The sequence below is a fragment of the Asterias rubens genome, chromosome 16 (assembly GCF_902459465.1).
Source record: "Asterias rubens chromosome 16, eAstRub1.3, whole genome shotgun sequence".
Classification (NCBI taxonomy): domain Eukaryota; kingdom Metazoa; phylum Echinodermata; class Asteroidea; order Forcipulatida; family Asteriidae; genus Asterias; species Asterias rubens.
In genome coordinates, this window is record NC_047077.1 from 8413046 (window position 1) to 8430207 (window position 17162).

A 17162-nucleotide genomic window follows, 5' to 3' on the forward strand; every position below is an offset into this window, starting at 1 on the left:
ATAGCTATGTTAGTTGGTTTTACCCATATACCGAAGGTAAACTGCTATAGTGTATCCCTAAAACCACAAAGGAAACTTTATACAAGATTCCCTTAACATCCAGCTAGAAAGAAGGAACAATCTCGATCATCTCGTTCCTGTTTCTCACGTAGCCGTGTCGCCATTCTTGCCCTTTCCCGTTTCGATATCAACTAATCAAATAATTTTTGCCTAAATCCACGGCCGGGTACTCGATCCTCCTTGTTGTCGAGGCGTCCGTTCAATAATAGCCGTGGAGTGTCTGGATCAGATCGCTCCGGCCCTCGGGGGGACCGGGGGAAGGGGGGGGGGGGCGTATTAGGTAAACACTCCCCACTTCTCCCGCGCTTGTTACAAAGAATACAACAAACCTAGAGACGATGTGTGTCAATACATCAGTATCCAGATTAGCCAGAAAATGTGTATAAAGTAGATCAGATTGCAGGCCTGATACTTCACGCAGGCAAGGGGAGGCGATTGCCTCCATGCCCCCTGGTCATTGCCTTGGTGCCTTTGAAATGCTCCAGTAGAAATGTACAATTTTCTCCTAGGGTGCCCTTACCAAGGAGACAATGCCTCGGTGCCCTTCCCCTTTCAAAAACGAGGCATAAAGGCCTTGTACATTAGTACTCAGATTGGCCAGAAAATTTGTATAAAGTAGGTCAGATTGTGAAGCTGGGTGATTCTGAAACCCCCCCCCTCGCCAATCCAATCCGCCCCTGCGGGATTATTTGTGTTCAGATCCACGATGCCACAAAGAATTAGATTGAAGGGTGTAGAGATGAGGGGAATTAAATGAACATGAATTACTGCAAAGCATTGATTGGGAAACTTACTTCTGTCTCAACCACATTCAGCGTCAATAATGAACTTACACTACAGACAGTTTTTCCCACTTGTTAATTAAGCTTTTGGACGAGTTGGGGTGGATTATTTCACAATAAATTGTGAATGCAATCCGGTCATTGGACCGCGAATTATTGAATGTGTTTAAATAAATCATTATAACCATAAAGAATTAAGACTAGTCTGATCTTGAGTTTTAGAACAGGTTACTCGTCCTAACCTTAGGACTAGCCTTCATTTGTTTAAACTCCTGAAGAGTACAAGGACTAGTCCAAAGTTAGGACTTATTTTTGTAATATCGACCTTAAGACCACTTAGACAGCTGGACAATATCTGATTCAGGCTAGTCGTAATGTTGAATTGTTGAGACCATTTAAGAACTCACCATTATTGCTATAAAGGTGCTGGACAGTATGTACATGTAGTCTCTACTTCAAGTAGTGTAGCTTCACAAACCTTGCATTCATGCGAGGTTTCAACTCAGCTTTGATACGCCCTTTGGGTTTGATAAAGCGCTATAAAACCTACATGTAGTATTAATAATATTAAATGATTTCATTTCTTGTTTGACAGGTCAAAACTGGTTATCTGAGCCTGAAGGATGGGCAGAGAGATGGAGAGCTGGTCCGAGTTCAAATGTCCAAAGAATCTCTCAGCTTACAACGAGAGGAAACATTCCTGGTCAGTCCCGTTGAAATAGACGAGGTAAGTCCGCTAGATTGACTCAGCTCTCTTGTGGCATATAATTATTTTCTGCTTGACATCTTTATCTTCGATGACCATTTGAGTCAAAATTTCCACAGATTTGTTACGTTATGTTGGGATACACAAAGTGAGAATGCGGGTCTTTGATACTTACCAAAAGTGTCCAGTGTCTTAAATTTGACATGTTATATAATGTTGCCAAGCAGTTACTGGCTAATAAGCGCTGGGTTTAACTTGCCCCCAGGAAGTTTTTGAAGCTCTTATTTTAAACATGTACTGTCACAAATGTATTTTTCTGATGCATTAATGGTAGCAATCACAACCAGTATAATAGGCAAATATTCAAACACTAAAAAATAAATTAGCACATTCAAAAATGTATTAATTACATCTAAATGGAAGAATAATTACCATTTTAAACAAGTACATGTAGGTGGCATAGTTTTTAGTAGCCCACAGGGCAAGTTGAGAGGTGGTGTTTACTAGCCCGTAGCAGTTTTTATTAGACAATGCACTGCGGGCTAGTGTTTAGGGGCAAGCCCTTCACATCTACCTGTGCGCTGCCGTGATGCAATCATTCTGTCATGCAGAGAGCAATTATAACAAGCGTTTAAGAAACCTGAGACGACATCAATACGACGCTCAGACATTTTATGGGTTGTAGATAAACACGCTAATCTAATGAACCAACCCAAGAGACAACGGGAAACAAAAATGACACCCAAAAGGCAATAACGGGTAGACTTGTTAAAACCAGTAATTGAATTTCAGATAACTCTAGGGGAACAGCTGTGGATTGTTAAAGCTGCACTGTAATAGAGCGTGCTCGTTGACCTTTGAGGTAAAGGTCAAGAGGTGCAAGTAGCCTCTTATTTTGTTGTGCATTACATTTTCATTTCATATCAGGGCAGGCCTGAATGCTTCGCTTTGGAAGGGCAGGGGCACTGAGGCATCTTCTCATTGGTAAAGGGCACCCTAAGAGAAATTGGTAAATTTCTACTGGAGCATTTCAAGGGCACCAAGGCCATGACCAGGGGGCATGGAGGCAATCGCCTTCGTTGCCGTTTTGAAGTATCGGTCCTGGCATTACGTTTTGTGATCAGCATGCAATTTTCATATCAGATAATCGTAATAATAATATTGGAACTTGGTTGAAGGGAACATTTTATGTAATAATAAAATTGTGAATCTGTTTAGGATATTTTTAGCCAAATGCAATTAAGTCATTGATTTTCTAATTGCAGTATCACAATCGTATGAAAAACTTTGTATGATATTTAAAAAGAAATCAATCAAACCCCAAAACAAATGTTTTTCAGCAAAAATTAACACATATTTTTGTACACGTAAATTCCAAATAATATTCTCTATCCCACTGCAAATTTCTTGTCTACGTACATGTATTATTTATGACTGTTTGACTTTCCTTTCAGCTGAATGGCCCTGATGTAGATTCATCAAAGGTAAGTTCTTCATAAAAAAAACTTTGACAATTGTCACCTACTCAATTATTTGTTTGTAAGCCGCTGTGCATCCAAGCCTTTCCAGCTATATGTTGTCCTGTTTGTGTTTGTTCAGTGTCGTCCTTTGTGTACGTAATTAAAGGAACACGTTGCCTTGAATCGGACGAGTTTGTCTATAAAAAGCGTTTGAAACCGTTTGTAATGAAATGCATATGGTTGGAAAGAGGTTTTAAAAGTAGAATATAATGATCCACACAAGTATCACTCAAAATTGCACGGTTTTCCTGTTACGTCGTGAACTAACACGGTCGGCCATTTATGGGAGTTAAAAATTTGACTCCCATAAATTACCGACTGTGTTTGTCGACGGCTAAAAGGAAAACCACGCAATTTCAAGGCATGTTTGTGTAGATCAGTGTATTCTACTTTTACAACATCTTTCTACCCATATGCATTTCATAACAAACGGTACAGAACGCTTTTCAAAGACCAACTCGTCCGATCCAAGGCAACGTGTTCCTTTAATGTTTCGTTATACTTGTAGTTTCCTTACTCAGTGCTTCCTTACATTAATATTGGAAGTCTCCACCCAACAAGTTTGCTTTAAGGAGACTCCCACCACTTAAAGGGTGCTACTTTTTGTAGGAAACAAAAAAACACTGTCCACAGATTTACATTAAACTTACACAGTTTAAAGGCAGTGGACACTATTGGCAATTACTCAAAATAATTGTTTGCATAAAACATTACTTTGTAACGAGTAATGGGGAGTGGTTGATGGTATAAAACATTGTGAGAAACAGCTCCCTCTGAAGTGACGTAGTTTTCGAGAAAGAAGTAATTTTCCCCGAATTTGATTTCGAGACCTCAAGTTTAGAATTTGAGGTCTTGAAATCAAGCATAAAATCACACAACTTCGTGTGACAAGGGTGTTTTTCTTTCATTATTATCTCACAACTTCGACGACCGATTGAGCTCAAATTTTCATAGGTTGGTTATTTTATGTATATGTTGAGATACAAGTGATGAGGCTGGTCTTTGACAATTACCAATAGTGTCCACTGTCTTTGTTGAGATACAAGTGATGAGGCTGGTCTTTGACAATTACCAATAGTGTCCACTGTCTTTGTTGAGATACAAGTGATGAGGCTGGTCTTTGACAATTACCAATAGTGTCCACTGTCTTTGTTGAGATACAAGTGATGAGGCTGGTCTTTGACAATTACCAATAGTGTCCACTGTCTTTGTTGAGATACAAGTGATGAGGCTGGTCTTTGACAATTACCAATAGTGTCCACTGTCTTTGTTGAGATACAAGTGATGAGGCTGGTCGTTGACAATTACCAATAGTGTCCACTGTCTTTGTTGAGATACAAGTGATGAGGCTGGTCTTTGACAATTACCAATAGTGTCCACTGTCTTTGTTGAGATACAAGTGATGAGGCTGGTCTTTGACAATTACCAATAGTGTCCACTGTCTTTAAAGATAATGGTGGTAGAAAGCTTCCTTTAAAGGATTTGGGTACTTTGTGTAACACAAAACACAATGTCCACAGATTTACATTAAACTTCCGCCGTTTAAAGATAATGATAGTAGAAAGCGTACCTTAAAATATTAGTTGCTGAGGTGGTGTAGTTTTTGAGAAATGAGTAAAACAATGTCATGAAAATAATTCATTTCAAATTACTCATTTCTTAAAAACTACAGCACCTCAGCAAGTAATATTTTCATGAAAGCTTTCTACTACAACTATCTTCAAACTGTGCAAGTTTAAGTGTAAATCTGTGGACATTGTGTTTTTTGTCCTTAAAAAAGTACATAGACCCTTTAAAATCGTCATGTACAATAATGTCTAGTGGAAAAAAACCCTGAACTGAACTGCAGTTACGAAGGAGGTTCAATGCTGCCTGGGGGAGAAATAATTAAGAAGTGATGATGTAAAGATCCCAATCAGAGCGTGGTACAATGGAAGCTCACTTTTCCACGCTTGCTTAGACTTGGAAGTATTATTCTTTCCAATAAGAAAGTGAATGCTTTAAAGGGAGTGTCCACAAACTGAAACATTTCCCTTGTGCGCAGGTACGTTCTGCGTTCCAATGTGTATTGTAACTATTGCCAATCCAAGTTGATCATAATACAGTCACAATTATATGGGATTTGAAGCATTGCATGGTGCGGTATGGTTTGCGGTAACACCATGTGTGTATCTACTTGCCAGGTAGTTTTTGTTCTTTAAAGAACTGTCTTGCTATATATTCTACTACCATGGAGTAGATTCTTCGGGTTTCGAGAGACTTCTCAGTTCTGAAATGAACTGTCCTGCTTTTGAACTACTACCTGGGCTGAAGGTAGGAAATCAGCTGAGACTACTACTTTAGTTTTTAGAGGATCATTATTAATTGGTCTCAATGTTTTGACCAGCTTGCTCTAGTCATAGTTATCGCCTAAACTCTCTCTCTCTCTCTCTCTCTCTCTCTCTCTAGTCGACCGAGGTCTGAATCATGTTGAGGCTCCGCATCCCTGTCTATCTCTCATTAGGTTGGGAAGATCGCCTAAACACTGTTCATTGTGCAGTGTTTTTTAACCTGTAAAGATGGACAAAGACTTGAGAGGCAATATAATTAAAATGTCATGAGGATTAGTTTAAAGGACGTCAGTGTTTTATTTATTTATTTTTCCTGTTTTGTTCATTGCAGGAAAGAACAGTGAAGTTAAGGAGGCTCAAGGTTGGAGGTCTGGGTCTTAGCATCAAGGTTAGTAATACCAATGATAAAACAGGTCTGACAAAAGGTATCAGACCTACAATAAACCCCCAAAGTAATTGTATGTTTTCTGTGTGTGGAGGGAATATTTTTGGAAGTATTCTTACTTGGTGTATCTCAATATATGCATAAAAAAACAAACCTGTGACAATTTGGGTTCTGCAATTCTAGAGCAGAGTCTTACCTAAGGTCATCGGTTTGAATCCCGCCCATGTAATATGCCGGTGTAGGCTATATGGGTTAAAACCAAAATGAATATCCTTTTTCCCTGATGCAAATTCCCATCTATTACATCCTTCCGTTATTGTGCTGGTTGTATCCACATTGCATTGATGTCCCCTTCTGGAAGTCTCTTGGAAACCACGGTTGAAACCTCGAGGTCAAAATGCAAAAACCTGCTACTTATCATCAACAGGATCAACTTCAGGGCACGGTTGTTAACTTGGCTACTGTACAGCGTCTTGTCCGCAATGTTATGCTGATTTTATGGGATTGAGTTCATCTATGAGTACCCATCTGTGCCCGGAGCACCATCGCGCATTGAATTAGATGCGCAGGCCTGATACTTCACAGAGACAACGAAGGCGGTTGCCTTCATGCCCACTGGTCCTTGCCTCGGAGCCCTTGAAATGCTCCAGTAGAAATTTCTGCTAAGTAGATAATTTTTAAACGCAGACAATGTTGCTTAACAATTCTGTTTGTGCTAAGCGAAAATAGGCAGAATACCAGTTAAAGATTGCACATGTTATGTGTATGGTAGGCTGGCCGATTCTTGTAAGCTTTATTATATTGTGCTTAGCTAATTTCAGTGGTTAAGCATCTCTATGGTATTGTGACCAAGTCTTCTTTTTCCATAATTGGAAACACTTTTGTACTTTTCATTTAGCTTTACTGTACCTCATGCATTAAGACCATGGTCCAATTTCATAAAGCTGCAAAAATTAGCTAAGCACATCAAAATAATGCCTACTATTATACGGTTACCAGCCAAACTACCAAAACACTTGTACAGTTTGTGACTGCTAGCTAGCCTGCTCATATCGGCTAAGCAGAAACATGTTGGGCAATATTTGTTGCTTTAAAAGCAGCTCTATTAAATTTGACCAAGGGCCTAATTTCGCTCTGCTTGAGCACAAAAACTAAAAAAATGTAGCTTAGCTCAATAAAAATATGTTTACCAGAATAAGGTTACCAGCCAAAATAGCATTCCACATGTATCATTTGCGATTGGTACCCTGCTTAGTTTTGCTTAGCAGAACATTTCTTAGCAATATTTGCTTCTTATAAGTAAGCAGCTCTATGAAATTGGGCCCTGTTTTTCTATTTCCGTAATTGAAAACACTTTTGTAAGTTCCCCTGCAGCTTTACTGTACCTCATGCATTAAGACTTGACCTAATTTAAGATTTTGATTTTCTTCTACTTAGGGAGGCTCGGAGCACAATATTCCCGTCTTAGTGTCAAGAATCTTCAAGGATCAAACAGGTAGGCGGTTTTCTTTTACCGAGTGGAAGTTATTCTTAACCTTGCTAATATCATCAGCCTGGTTTTTGTGTTGAATACTCCGGAGCTGATGAAGACGTGATTTACGTCAGTAATAATGGCAGTGTTTAAACGCACTACACACTATTGGTAGTTGATAGTATAAAACATTGAGTTAAAGCAGTGGACACTATTGGTAATCACTCAAACTACGTATTAGCATAAAAACTTACTTGGTAACGAGCAATGGAGATTGATTGTATAAAACATTGTGTTAAACGGCTCCCTCTGAAGTAACATAGTTTTTTTTAAGATAGAGGTAATTTCTTACTCAAATAATAAAAGACTTTAGCTGTCCCCTCTGGTAACAAGTCATGCACATGTGTCATGCAGTGTGCTCTTGACAGTGTACACCTAATCACGTACAACTACATGAACTAAGAATAAGTAAAGGCCGGTTAATACTTCCTGCGAATGCCAAAGCGATACAAATTTTGACGCACAAGTTAACTGTTGCAAATTACTCTATGCTAATATGTGACGTCAACATTTGTATCGCATTCGCATTTGCCGTAAGTATTAACAAGGCTTTAGAAGGCTGTACTTAGAGCGGATTATTCTCTATCCTGCTTTGCTCTCCTCCCTCCCCCAACCTCAAGACGGAATTATACTCTATCCCACTTTCCCCACCCCCCCAAGTGAGATGTATTCTTAAAGGGTGAACATTAAAAGGAAACATTGACTTGGATCGGGCGAGTTGGTCTATGAAAAGCGTTTGAAACCGTTTGTTATGAAATGCATCAATTAGAAAGATGTTTTAGAAGTAGAATATGTATGCCTCGAAATTTCACAGTTTTCCTTTTACTTTGTCAACAAACAAGGTCGGCCATTTTGTGTGAAGTAAAAAATTTGACTCCACAATTTGGTGTGTTGTGTTAGTTCACGACATATAAGGAAAACCGTGCAGTTTTGAGGTATATTTGTGGGGATCATTTATATTATATTTTTAAGACATCTTTCTACCCATATGCATTTCATAACAAACGGTTTCAAATGCTTTTCATAGACCAACTTGCCCGACCCAAGGCAACGTGTCTCTTTAATAAGAGTAATACTTAATTTCAATGCTGAGGCACTTTAGCTAATTACTACAAAGCAGAGAGTGTATAAGCCCTCCATTTGTATTTATAAGGCGTAAGTTGGGATTAACTGCTTAGGGTTGGAGCTAAGAGGGGAAAAGCTTCTTGTAGGTCGTAGAGACTGGGGAGTAACTTCCTGAGGATAGGATCAAACCTTAATGTGGTGTGTTTTTGTGCTACATGGCAGACATTTAATCCTTAGATGTAGGTGACATTTTAGAAATTACATTTAGGGTCATACATGTAGATTGGTTTTAAAATATTAATATAATTGTGGCTTCTATATATGTTTGACTAGAGAGCAATTAAAAAATAAAATGTTAGAATAATCCCCCCTCAAAAAAAAAAAAAAAATAATGATAGTGGCTTCTTATATTGGGCTTATATCTGTCGCTCACTGACATGACATACGCTCATGGCGCTTCAACATTCAGTATTTTCCTTTTAGGTATTGTGGAGCTACGTTTTTGACGTACATGTTATGAGATCATTTCCTTCACATAGCACCATATAGTAGTTTCAATGGTGGTGTGGCTTATTAGGCTGCCATTCAAATTGCTGATCAGAAGCACCGGTGTAGCGAGGGATCACACCCAAATGTGCATTGCATCCTGGGAGGGGAGCCAGGGGGATCACCTTAAAGCCATTGGACACTTTCTGAACAGAACAAAAATTAAAAGATCACAGATAGTGGTGAAAGACTTCTCTAGAAATAATATTCCATGAAATGCTTTACTTTTTGAGAAAACATTAAAACAATATAAATTCTCGATATCGAGAATTTCGGATTTATTTTAAACACATGTCATGACACGGGCGAATCGTGCGGATACAAGGGTGGGTTTTCCCGTTATTTTCTCCCGACTCTGATGTCCGATTGAGCCTAAATTTTCACAGGTTTGTTATTTTATATAGAAGTTGTGATACACGAAGTGTGGGCCTTGGACAATACTGTTTACCAAAAGGGTCCAATGGCTTTAAGGAGATGCAACTTTTTATTTCAGATGTCAAATAATAAACCATTAATATCTTATAGATGTTAAATTTCCATCGGGGATAAAGAATATTCATTTAGTTTTTTTACCCATACACACCGATGTGTGTTATAGGGCCACTGATTTTCCGTTTCAGAAAAGTGCAAATTCCGTTTGGCAAAAACATGAATTCCGTTTCAGGCACAAAAAATTCCGTTTCATGTTTTTTTAATTAGATAAAAGGTTGTTTAATACCCAGGGACACACTTCAATCAATTTGAGATAAGTTGCACTGTTGACTTCGTAAAATGTTCATTTGAACTGACAAATTTCAAAAAAATACTTTTTTTTATAATAAAATTGTGGATTATTTTGTATACTGCTGTTCTAAAAAGGTTGCACTGTGACTGCAGTATCAATGCACATGATGTGATAGACTTGATTCCAAGTCTAAAACTGCAGTTGATTCTCTGCATCAGCCACATTGTAGGCTAATGACAGGAGTATATCCACAAGAGGGCGCTGTTTCAGCATGATCAAAGACTTGGGAACAAGTCTATGGACGTGACCATTCTCCATCCACAAACAAAATGTCAGCCATTTTGTTTTCGCTTTGGCGACAGAATGTTGACAGTTTACGGTTTTATTTTAGACCTTTCCGAGATGAAAAAACATTGTATGTGTTCTTATAGATCATAGGTAAGCTAGTTTGTGTATTATTGTTGGTAAAAGAGAGGGAGAAAATGCAATTTGGGTGAACAAAAAATGTTTAAAACGTGCCGCGAATAATGCCCTTCGCTTAACCATGTTAACAACGTGTGTACATCATGTGTGTAAACATTGAGGATGGTGTGAAGTAGAACAGAATGATCCACGGTTACGATCTCGTACTTTTTAATGGTCTGATTTCTGATGCCTTTTTAGTTTAACAAAAAGAATCTTAATAAAGAATGCAATTTCAATAGTTTTGGCGTCAAGAAAAAAAAAAAAAAAAAAAAAAAAAAATCAAATTTTCTGAAATCCCGTTTTCCGTTTCAAAGGGCGGATTCCGCGAATTCCGTCCGTTTTCCGCGATCGCGGAAAATCAGTGGCCCTAGTGTTAGAACTGCATACCCAGTACTCTCAGTACAAAATCACAGGGATTCGAACCCACTACCTTTGCAAATCTAGATCAGTGTCATTACAGCTGCATAGACCAACGAGATTGCCCGGTAGCTAGAGTCAGGTCGAATCCTATGTTTCTTCCTGATTCTTCTGAAAGTTTCCTGATGAACAAATCTGAATATCCCTGAATATGGACAAACTTTCCCCTATTATGTTGAATGCATAAATATCTCCCTGATTGTCTTACAAAGTCTGCCTTGATTTCAAGCAAGATGCAGGGCTATGTCTGCACGTCTCGGAAACAGCAGTTTTTTTTTACCTCATTGTTATCTAGTTAACATTACACAGGAATCGGTAATTGCTTTATTCAGTCAGGAGAAATGGGTCGTCGGAAACCCCGGTTTAATTCTGACGCTATTCTTGCATGGATGACTATTGAATTACTTTGACAATGTTGAAAAGATGTTTGTACACACCCAAGGTCCTTTGGTCGCTTAACGCTTAGGGCCTTCAGAAATCTGCTGGATAAAGTTACGATGTCGCAAATTGGTGTCAACAAACATTTAGCGTTTTTATTCAGGGAATCAAAGATTCACTTGGATGGGGTTCAAACCCTTGACCGTTGCCTTGCTTGAGCAGATGTCTAACCTCTAGACCACCCAGCTATCCCGGTGGCTAGAGGCAGCTGGAATTGTAGTGTTACTGTTAGCAAGGATTAAAGACATGGCTAGAGGCAGCTGGAATTGTAGTGTTACTGTTAGCAAGGATTAAAGACATGGCTAGAGGCAGCTGGAATTGTAGTGTTACTGTTAGCAAGGATTAAAGACATGGCTAGACATGCTAGAGGCAGCTGGAATTGTAGTGTTACTGTTAGCAAGGATTAAAGACATGGCTAGAGGCAGCTGGAATTGTAGTGTTACTGTTAGCAAGGATTAAAGACATGGCTAGAGGCAGCTGGAATTGTAGTGTTACTGTTAGCAAGGATTAAAGACAATTAACAAGTTATATTTGTTATCCTGACGACATTTTTTTAGATATTGTTGAAAATCTTGAGTGGTTTTGTCCATGCAGAAAGAATAATCTGCAATTTGAATATTCAATCTATTAAATGTTAGTGTCTCATAAAAAAACTTTAAAAACAATGCACTTATCGAAAACAGAAGAGGTTCTCTCCGAGCGCCTTGTAAATGATTACATGGTGCTATGTAAAAGGAGTAGGTCTAATAATTCAAACGTTGTCTCACATACCTTGCAGAAAAATACTGAATGTTGAAGCGCATTGAGTGTCACTGACTGACGGATATGCAAGCTGTGTACGAAGCCACTTTTAATATTATTATTGTGGTATACATGTATGATGGCTTTGAAAGTAACTCCAACATATCATAAAATAGTTATTGCTCCTTGTGCAGCTCATGCTGCATTCAAGTCAAGGTGACATAGCGGTCAGAACGGTCGGGTCGCACGCCTGGTGTCCAACAGTATTAGTGGGGAACCGCCGTGATGCCTCATTGGATGGCTGCCCATGACAAATATTCTCATCAGCTGTCAAGGGGGGTAGGAGGATGCTTGGCTTTAATGAAGTTTATTTAAAGGCACTGGACACGTTTGGTATTGCCAAAGGTCTGAGCCCAATTTTATGGCACTGCTTACCATTGAATTCTGTGCTTACGATTTTCATTCTCAGCTTGCCTGTTAGAGCAGAATTCCCTGCTTCCGCAAGTGCAGACTCTTTGCTTTTATGTTAAGCAGAGCCATGAAATTGGACCCAGTATTCTCACGTGGTGTATCCCAACATTTGCATAAAATAACAGACCTGTGAAAATTTGTATTTTCTTGATGTTGAAATACACTGCCCAACTTGTCTAAGCACACTTCACATGTAATTGTTAATAATAATGATATTCATGTAACCTTTGACCCTCAGCTGATCAGACTGGTGGCCTGTTCGTTGGGGATGCAATCTTAAAGGTAAATTTGTTACTTTTTGTTACTTGTTAGAAGATACGATGTGCATGCTTAGCAATTTGTGATAAACATTTTGTGACATAATTTTGTGACATAAGCTTCCCATACTGCATTATTTGGCCGAGGTGATTTAATTTTTCAGTAAGCATTGGTGCATAATATCATTATGTTTACATACGTCAGATATTCATGCTAGACGGTTCTTTTCAGGTCTTAGTAGGCTCCTGAATTCCAAAATCAGCTTCGCTGCTCTGTGGCTGTAGAATAAATGGTGCTCTTTGGCTGTAGAATAAATAGCAAGAAAAGTTCTTAAAGAACAAAATCTATGCATCAAAGTAAATAAGTACACATGGTGTTATCTTGCATAGTTATTATTGCTTCCCTCATAATGACTCTAAAACATTTATCCCCCCTCCAGGTGAATGGAATGTCCATAGAGAGAGCATCTCATGATGAAGCGGTAAGTTGTTGAAAATGAACGGATGATCATTAACCTTTTAAAGGCATTGACAGTATTGGTAAATATTTATAATAATTGTGAGCATAAAAACTTACCTGGTAACTAGCAATGTTTATAGTATAAAACATTGTGAGAAACGGCTCCCTCTGGAGTATCGTAGAAAGAGGTAATTTCTCACTCAAATATAAATATTAAAAGACTTCAGTGCCTGAAGCCTTTTTTTAGGCATCTGAAAGCACACAAACTTGTGCAAAAAGGGTGTTTTTTCATTAATTATGTCTTGCAACTTCGATGACCAATTGAGTCCAAAATCTAACAGGTTTGTTATTTTATGCATATGTTGCGATACACCAAGTGAGAATACTGGTCTTTGACAAATACCAAAGGTGTGTCCAGTGCCTTTAAAATGGTCTGAACAAGTTTTGAATTTGACTTTTTAAAGTGTGAAGATACCCTGCTACTTGATTGAATGGGATTTTTCTCCTACATCTTGCACCCACATTTCTTCATCCTCCTCTCTACACAGTGTTTCTTCAGGCCCTGATGCCACAGTGTTAGCACTTTAAAGGCCCGGTCCCACTGCAGCGATAAGGAGAACGATAACGATAACAACACAAAGAGAACGCAGTCCATTGGTTGAATAGGCGTGGGCGTATTCTGCGTGGAACAATTCAACCAGTAGAATGCGTTCTCTCTGCGTCGTGATCGTTATTGTTTTTGTTATCGCTGCAGTGTGACTCGGCCTTAATCTTGTTAAATAACAATATTATTTGGTGTTGCACTGGTGTTGCCCCTGTTGTTGAATGTTGTTGTCTTTTACACCATTTTTTGTTTGGTTGTTTGTTTATACATTTAGGTTGCAGCTTTAAAGAATGCAGGATCTGAGGTTGTGCTAACAGTCAGGCATTTTAGAGCGGCAACACCATACCTTAAACAAGCTGGTAAGTAAAGCATTCAAACTATTCATTCGTACCACCGTTAAATTCATCCAAACCATTCATTCGTACCACCCTGAAAATCATTCAAACCATTCATTCGTACCACCGTGGTCTAGTGATTAGACTGCATGACTTGCAATCACAAGGTTGAGGGTTCGAATCACCCAGCTAACCGCTGATTTCACAATGACTAGAATAAATATTGTCGTCTAGTTTTTGAGAAACAACTTAACAAAATAAAATTTTCGTCTTGGGAGACAACATTTTAGCATGTACAACAGATTTACGCGACTCTCCGGAAAACATTGCTTAGTGGTATAACTTTTTTTGAAAATTGACGCTGAAACTTGAAGCTGCAAATTTTACAAGTAAATTATATTTATTACATACATCTTCATTCACAGTGAGTAGAGATTCATGTCATGGCCAAAAATATTAAGGGGTAGAGTAGTTGATTTACTCAAAATTGTACACAAATAAAAAAAAGGTACTAATCTGTAACATCGCGTAAAAATTACATCTGATTTTTCTGTCCAATTTGTTATCGTTTTTCTTGCAGTCGCAACACAAAATCGAGATGCACATTTTGCACTGAATTTAGCGTGTGTATTTTGTTTTTGTTTACAGCTAAACTAGCAGATGAAAAAGAGTCCGAGCAGTCAAACTCAACCCAAAACCACGACATCAACTGGCAAGTAAGTACTGTTTATGGAGTGGCAACAATAGGCCAACAGCCTTGCTGTACGATGATGTCATTTGGCTATAAATAAACCACTTTCACTGAATGCTACTACTGGAGTCCTGCCATCTTTAGAACATGGTGTCAGAAAAACCAGGAAACAAAGAAGTTTGTGAGCATTTTTTTTTTTTAATCACAAAAATATCTAGCTTCTGGTCATTTTAATGGCCTCATAAGTTTTAATGAGATTGTTCCTTATATGTGTATCACTGAACATAACAGGCTACTTTTTTAGTTTTTATAACCAAATCTTGAATTGATCTTTAACCCACAGACAAGAAACAGTGCGTTGAGTCAGCAGCAAGAGGCGGTTGCCAAGCAACCAAAGCCTGAGAAGAGATGGGTAGATCTTCTGTCCATCCCACTCCTCACAGCGAGAATTTCACGGTATACGCCGGGAACGGACAAGCTAAGGTACGGAAAAAAAACACTGTTCATGATCCTCAACTACGCTGTGTAACATATTTTTTTTAAATATTTGTTTTTATGCAAGTCACCAGACACACAAGGCCTGAAGGCCACTTCAAGGTGTGGGCTACAATATTAATTTTCCAGGAGCCGTTGCCACCTACATTGTACTCCTGGGGCTGAAACAAGGTTATCTCCTTTACAGTCCATACGAATTTAGGCTTAGGTATCATCCATCAGAAGCCTGGCTGGTAGAGCAGAAAGCACTACCTCCCAAACTTTCAGAAGCAATCATGGTCAAGTGTCACGACCGGGACTGGAACCCACACTCTGCTGATCAAAAACACGAGAGCTTGATTCCGGCGCTCTTAACCGCTAGGCCATGACACGCCATAGTTACCTGTAGAACCTGTGCTACATGTACATTGCATGACACTTCAAAATAGAATGGACGAATAAAATAGAATAGAATCATTGACGCCACATGTAAGGGGTCTATATTGATAAGCAGCAAAAACTTCTGTGAAAAGAAGTGATTTCAAGAGACTGCAAAAGCCAGAAAATTTATTTTTAGAGTAGCAACCCGCACTCTGCACTTATTTGAAGGACAAAGCAATCATTCTTTTAAAAGTGTCTTGCTTAAAGTTACAAGTGTCAAGACCAGGGCCCATTTTCATAGAGCTGCGTCAGCACAAAAAGTAGCTAAGCACAACAAAGTTAGTCACCAGCTAACACTACCATACCTAGTGTACAATTTGTGATTGGTATCCTGCTCATTTCTGCTAAGCAGGAAATTGTGAAGCCAAATTTTCTGCTTAAGCAGCTCCATGAAATTGGGCCTGAGACTTGACCCCACACTCTGCTAATAAGGAACACTAGACAGGAAACTAAAACATACAGAAATATTTAAAAAACTATGATTTACTTTGTACACTGATGAAAGATAAGTTAAAAAAACAGAAGAACCAAACAAAAACACCACATAAGAAAAAAACTGCCCAAACCTCTCCGCCCCCACAAGCCATAAAAATAGTCAGTAAAAACCCAAGTCTCTTTGATAAGAAAGATCAAAGTACACCCATTTTGTAGAACAAATTTGAGACTTTCCTTCTGTTTTGTTTTTCCTTTACTGTCAGACCCAACTCGTTTGAGCTTGTTGGAATGGATGGCGTTTCGTCAGGTATTCTTGTATGTCACAATGCATCGGAGCTCAACGACTGGCTTAAATGTATCTCCGCAAATATTGCAACATTGAATGCACAATCTGTAAGTACTTTGTCTGATATTGTCATTAAGTTGGTCCTGGTTTTTCATTCTTTTAGTTATTCGTAAAGATTTAAATCACATGGCCCATTGGCCACTTGAAGGTGAGGGCTTGACTTAACTGATTTGGGCTATCGACCCAAATCAACTGTCACCAGGGGAATGTTGCCACCTTCTCTAGGGCCCACTTTCATATAGCTGCTTAAGCAGGCAATATTGATGAATAATTTTCTTCTAAGCAGAAATGAGCAGGATACCAGTCACAAGATGCACAACTGGCATGATAGTTTGGCTGGTAACCTTATCTTGTAATCATCAATTTGTTGTTTGTGCTTAAGCAGCTCTTTGAAATTGGGTCGACCTACATTATAAATCAATTTTATATAACTCCAGCCTCGCTATCATGGGCAGCGCGCCATATCGATAACTCTCGTAACTAACCCCTGGGAGGCATGTACTGGGAAACAACTCTGATTGGCTCAGGAAATTGGTTATGCATTAGATGTCATGGCGCGCGTAGTTTGAAGGTTTTTTTTGTATGTTGATCACGCCCGCGTTGTTTTATGACATGAACACGTTTTTTTTAAACAAAAACACAAACATTCTTTAAGACGAAAGACATGCGTGCGCGCGTAGAAAAGATTGAATAATGAATATGTACGGTCATTTATGGCTCATTTAAATGTGCTAGCATGTAGTCCATTTAAGTTTGCCAATTCCTAGAGTGCGTTTTGGCGACCCCAACCAAAAACTGTTTCTGACGCCATAGCCAAAACGGTAACCGAGCTCACAACTCGGTTACCGTTCAGTCTGAACAGCAGAACCAACGACCAACAACCGAAACAGTTTTTGGTTGGGGTCGCCAAAACGCACTCCAACGCAAAACAAGGTTGG

The 17162-nt window shown here is 38.9% G+C and overlaps 1 protein-coding gene across 2 annotated transcripts in view; it reads left to right on the forward strand.

Annotated features, from left to right (window-relative positions):
• The window catches only part of LOC117300871 (gamma-2-syntrophin-like), a 32669-nt gene that overhangs the window by 6924 nt on the left and 8583 nt on the right, over positions 1–17162 (forward strand). The window contains exons 1-11 of one of the 2 annotated variants that reach the window (XM_033784725.1): positions 944–965; positions 1438–1569; positions 3003–3032; positions 5730–5786; positions 7221–7278; positions 12420–12463; positions 12879–12920; positions 13777–13861; positions 14486–14553; positions 14872–15011; positions 16142–16271. In XM_033784725.1, the coding sequence (XP_033640616.1) occupies positions 1501–1569; positions 3003–3032; positions 5730–5786; positions 7221–7278; positions 12420–12463; positions 12879–12920; positions 13777–13861; positions 14486–14553; positions 14872–15011; positions 16142–16271 (723 nt within the window). In that variant the 5' untranslated portion in view covers positions 944–965; positions 1438–1500. Of the gene's footprint in view, positions 1–943; positions 966–1437; positions 1570–3002; positions 3033–5729; positions 5787–7220; positions 7279–12419; positions 12464–12878; positions 12921–13776; positions 13862–14485; positions 14554–14871; positions 15012–16141; positions 16272–17162 lie in introns of those variants that run through there. The other variant, XM_033784724.1, reaches the window with a different exon arrangement.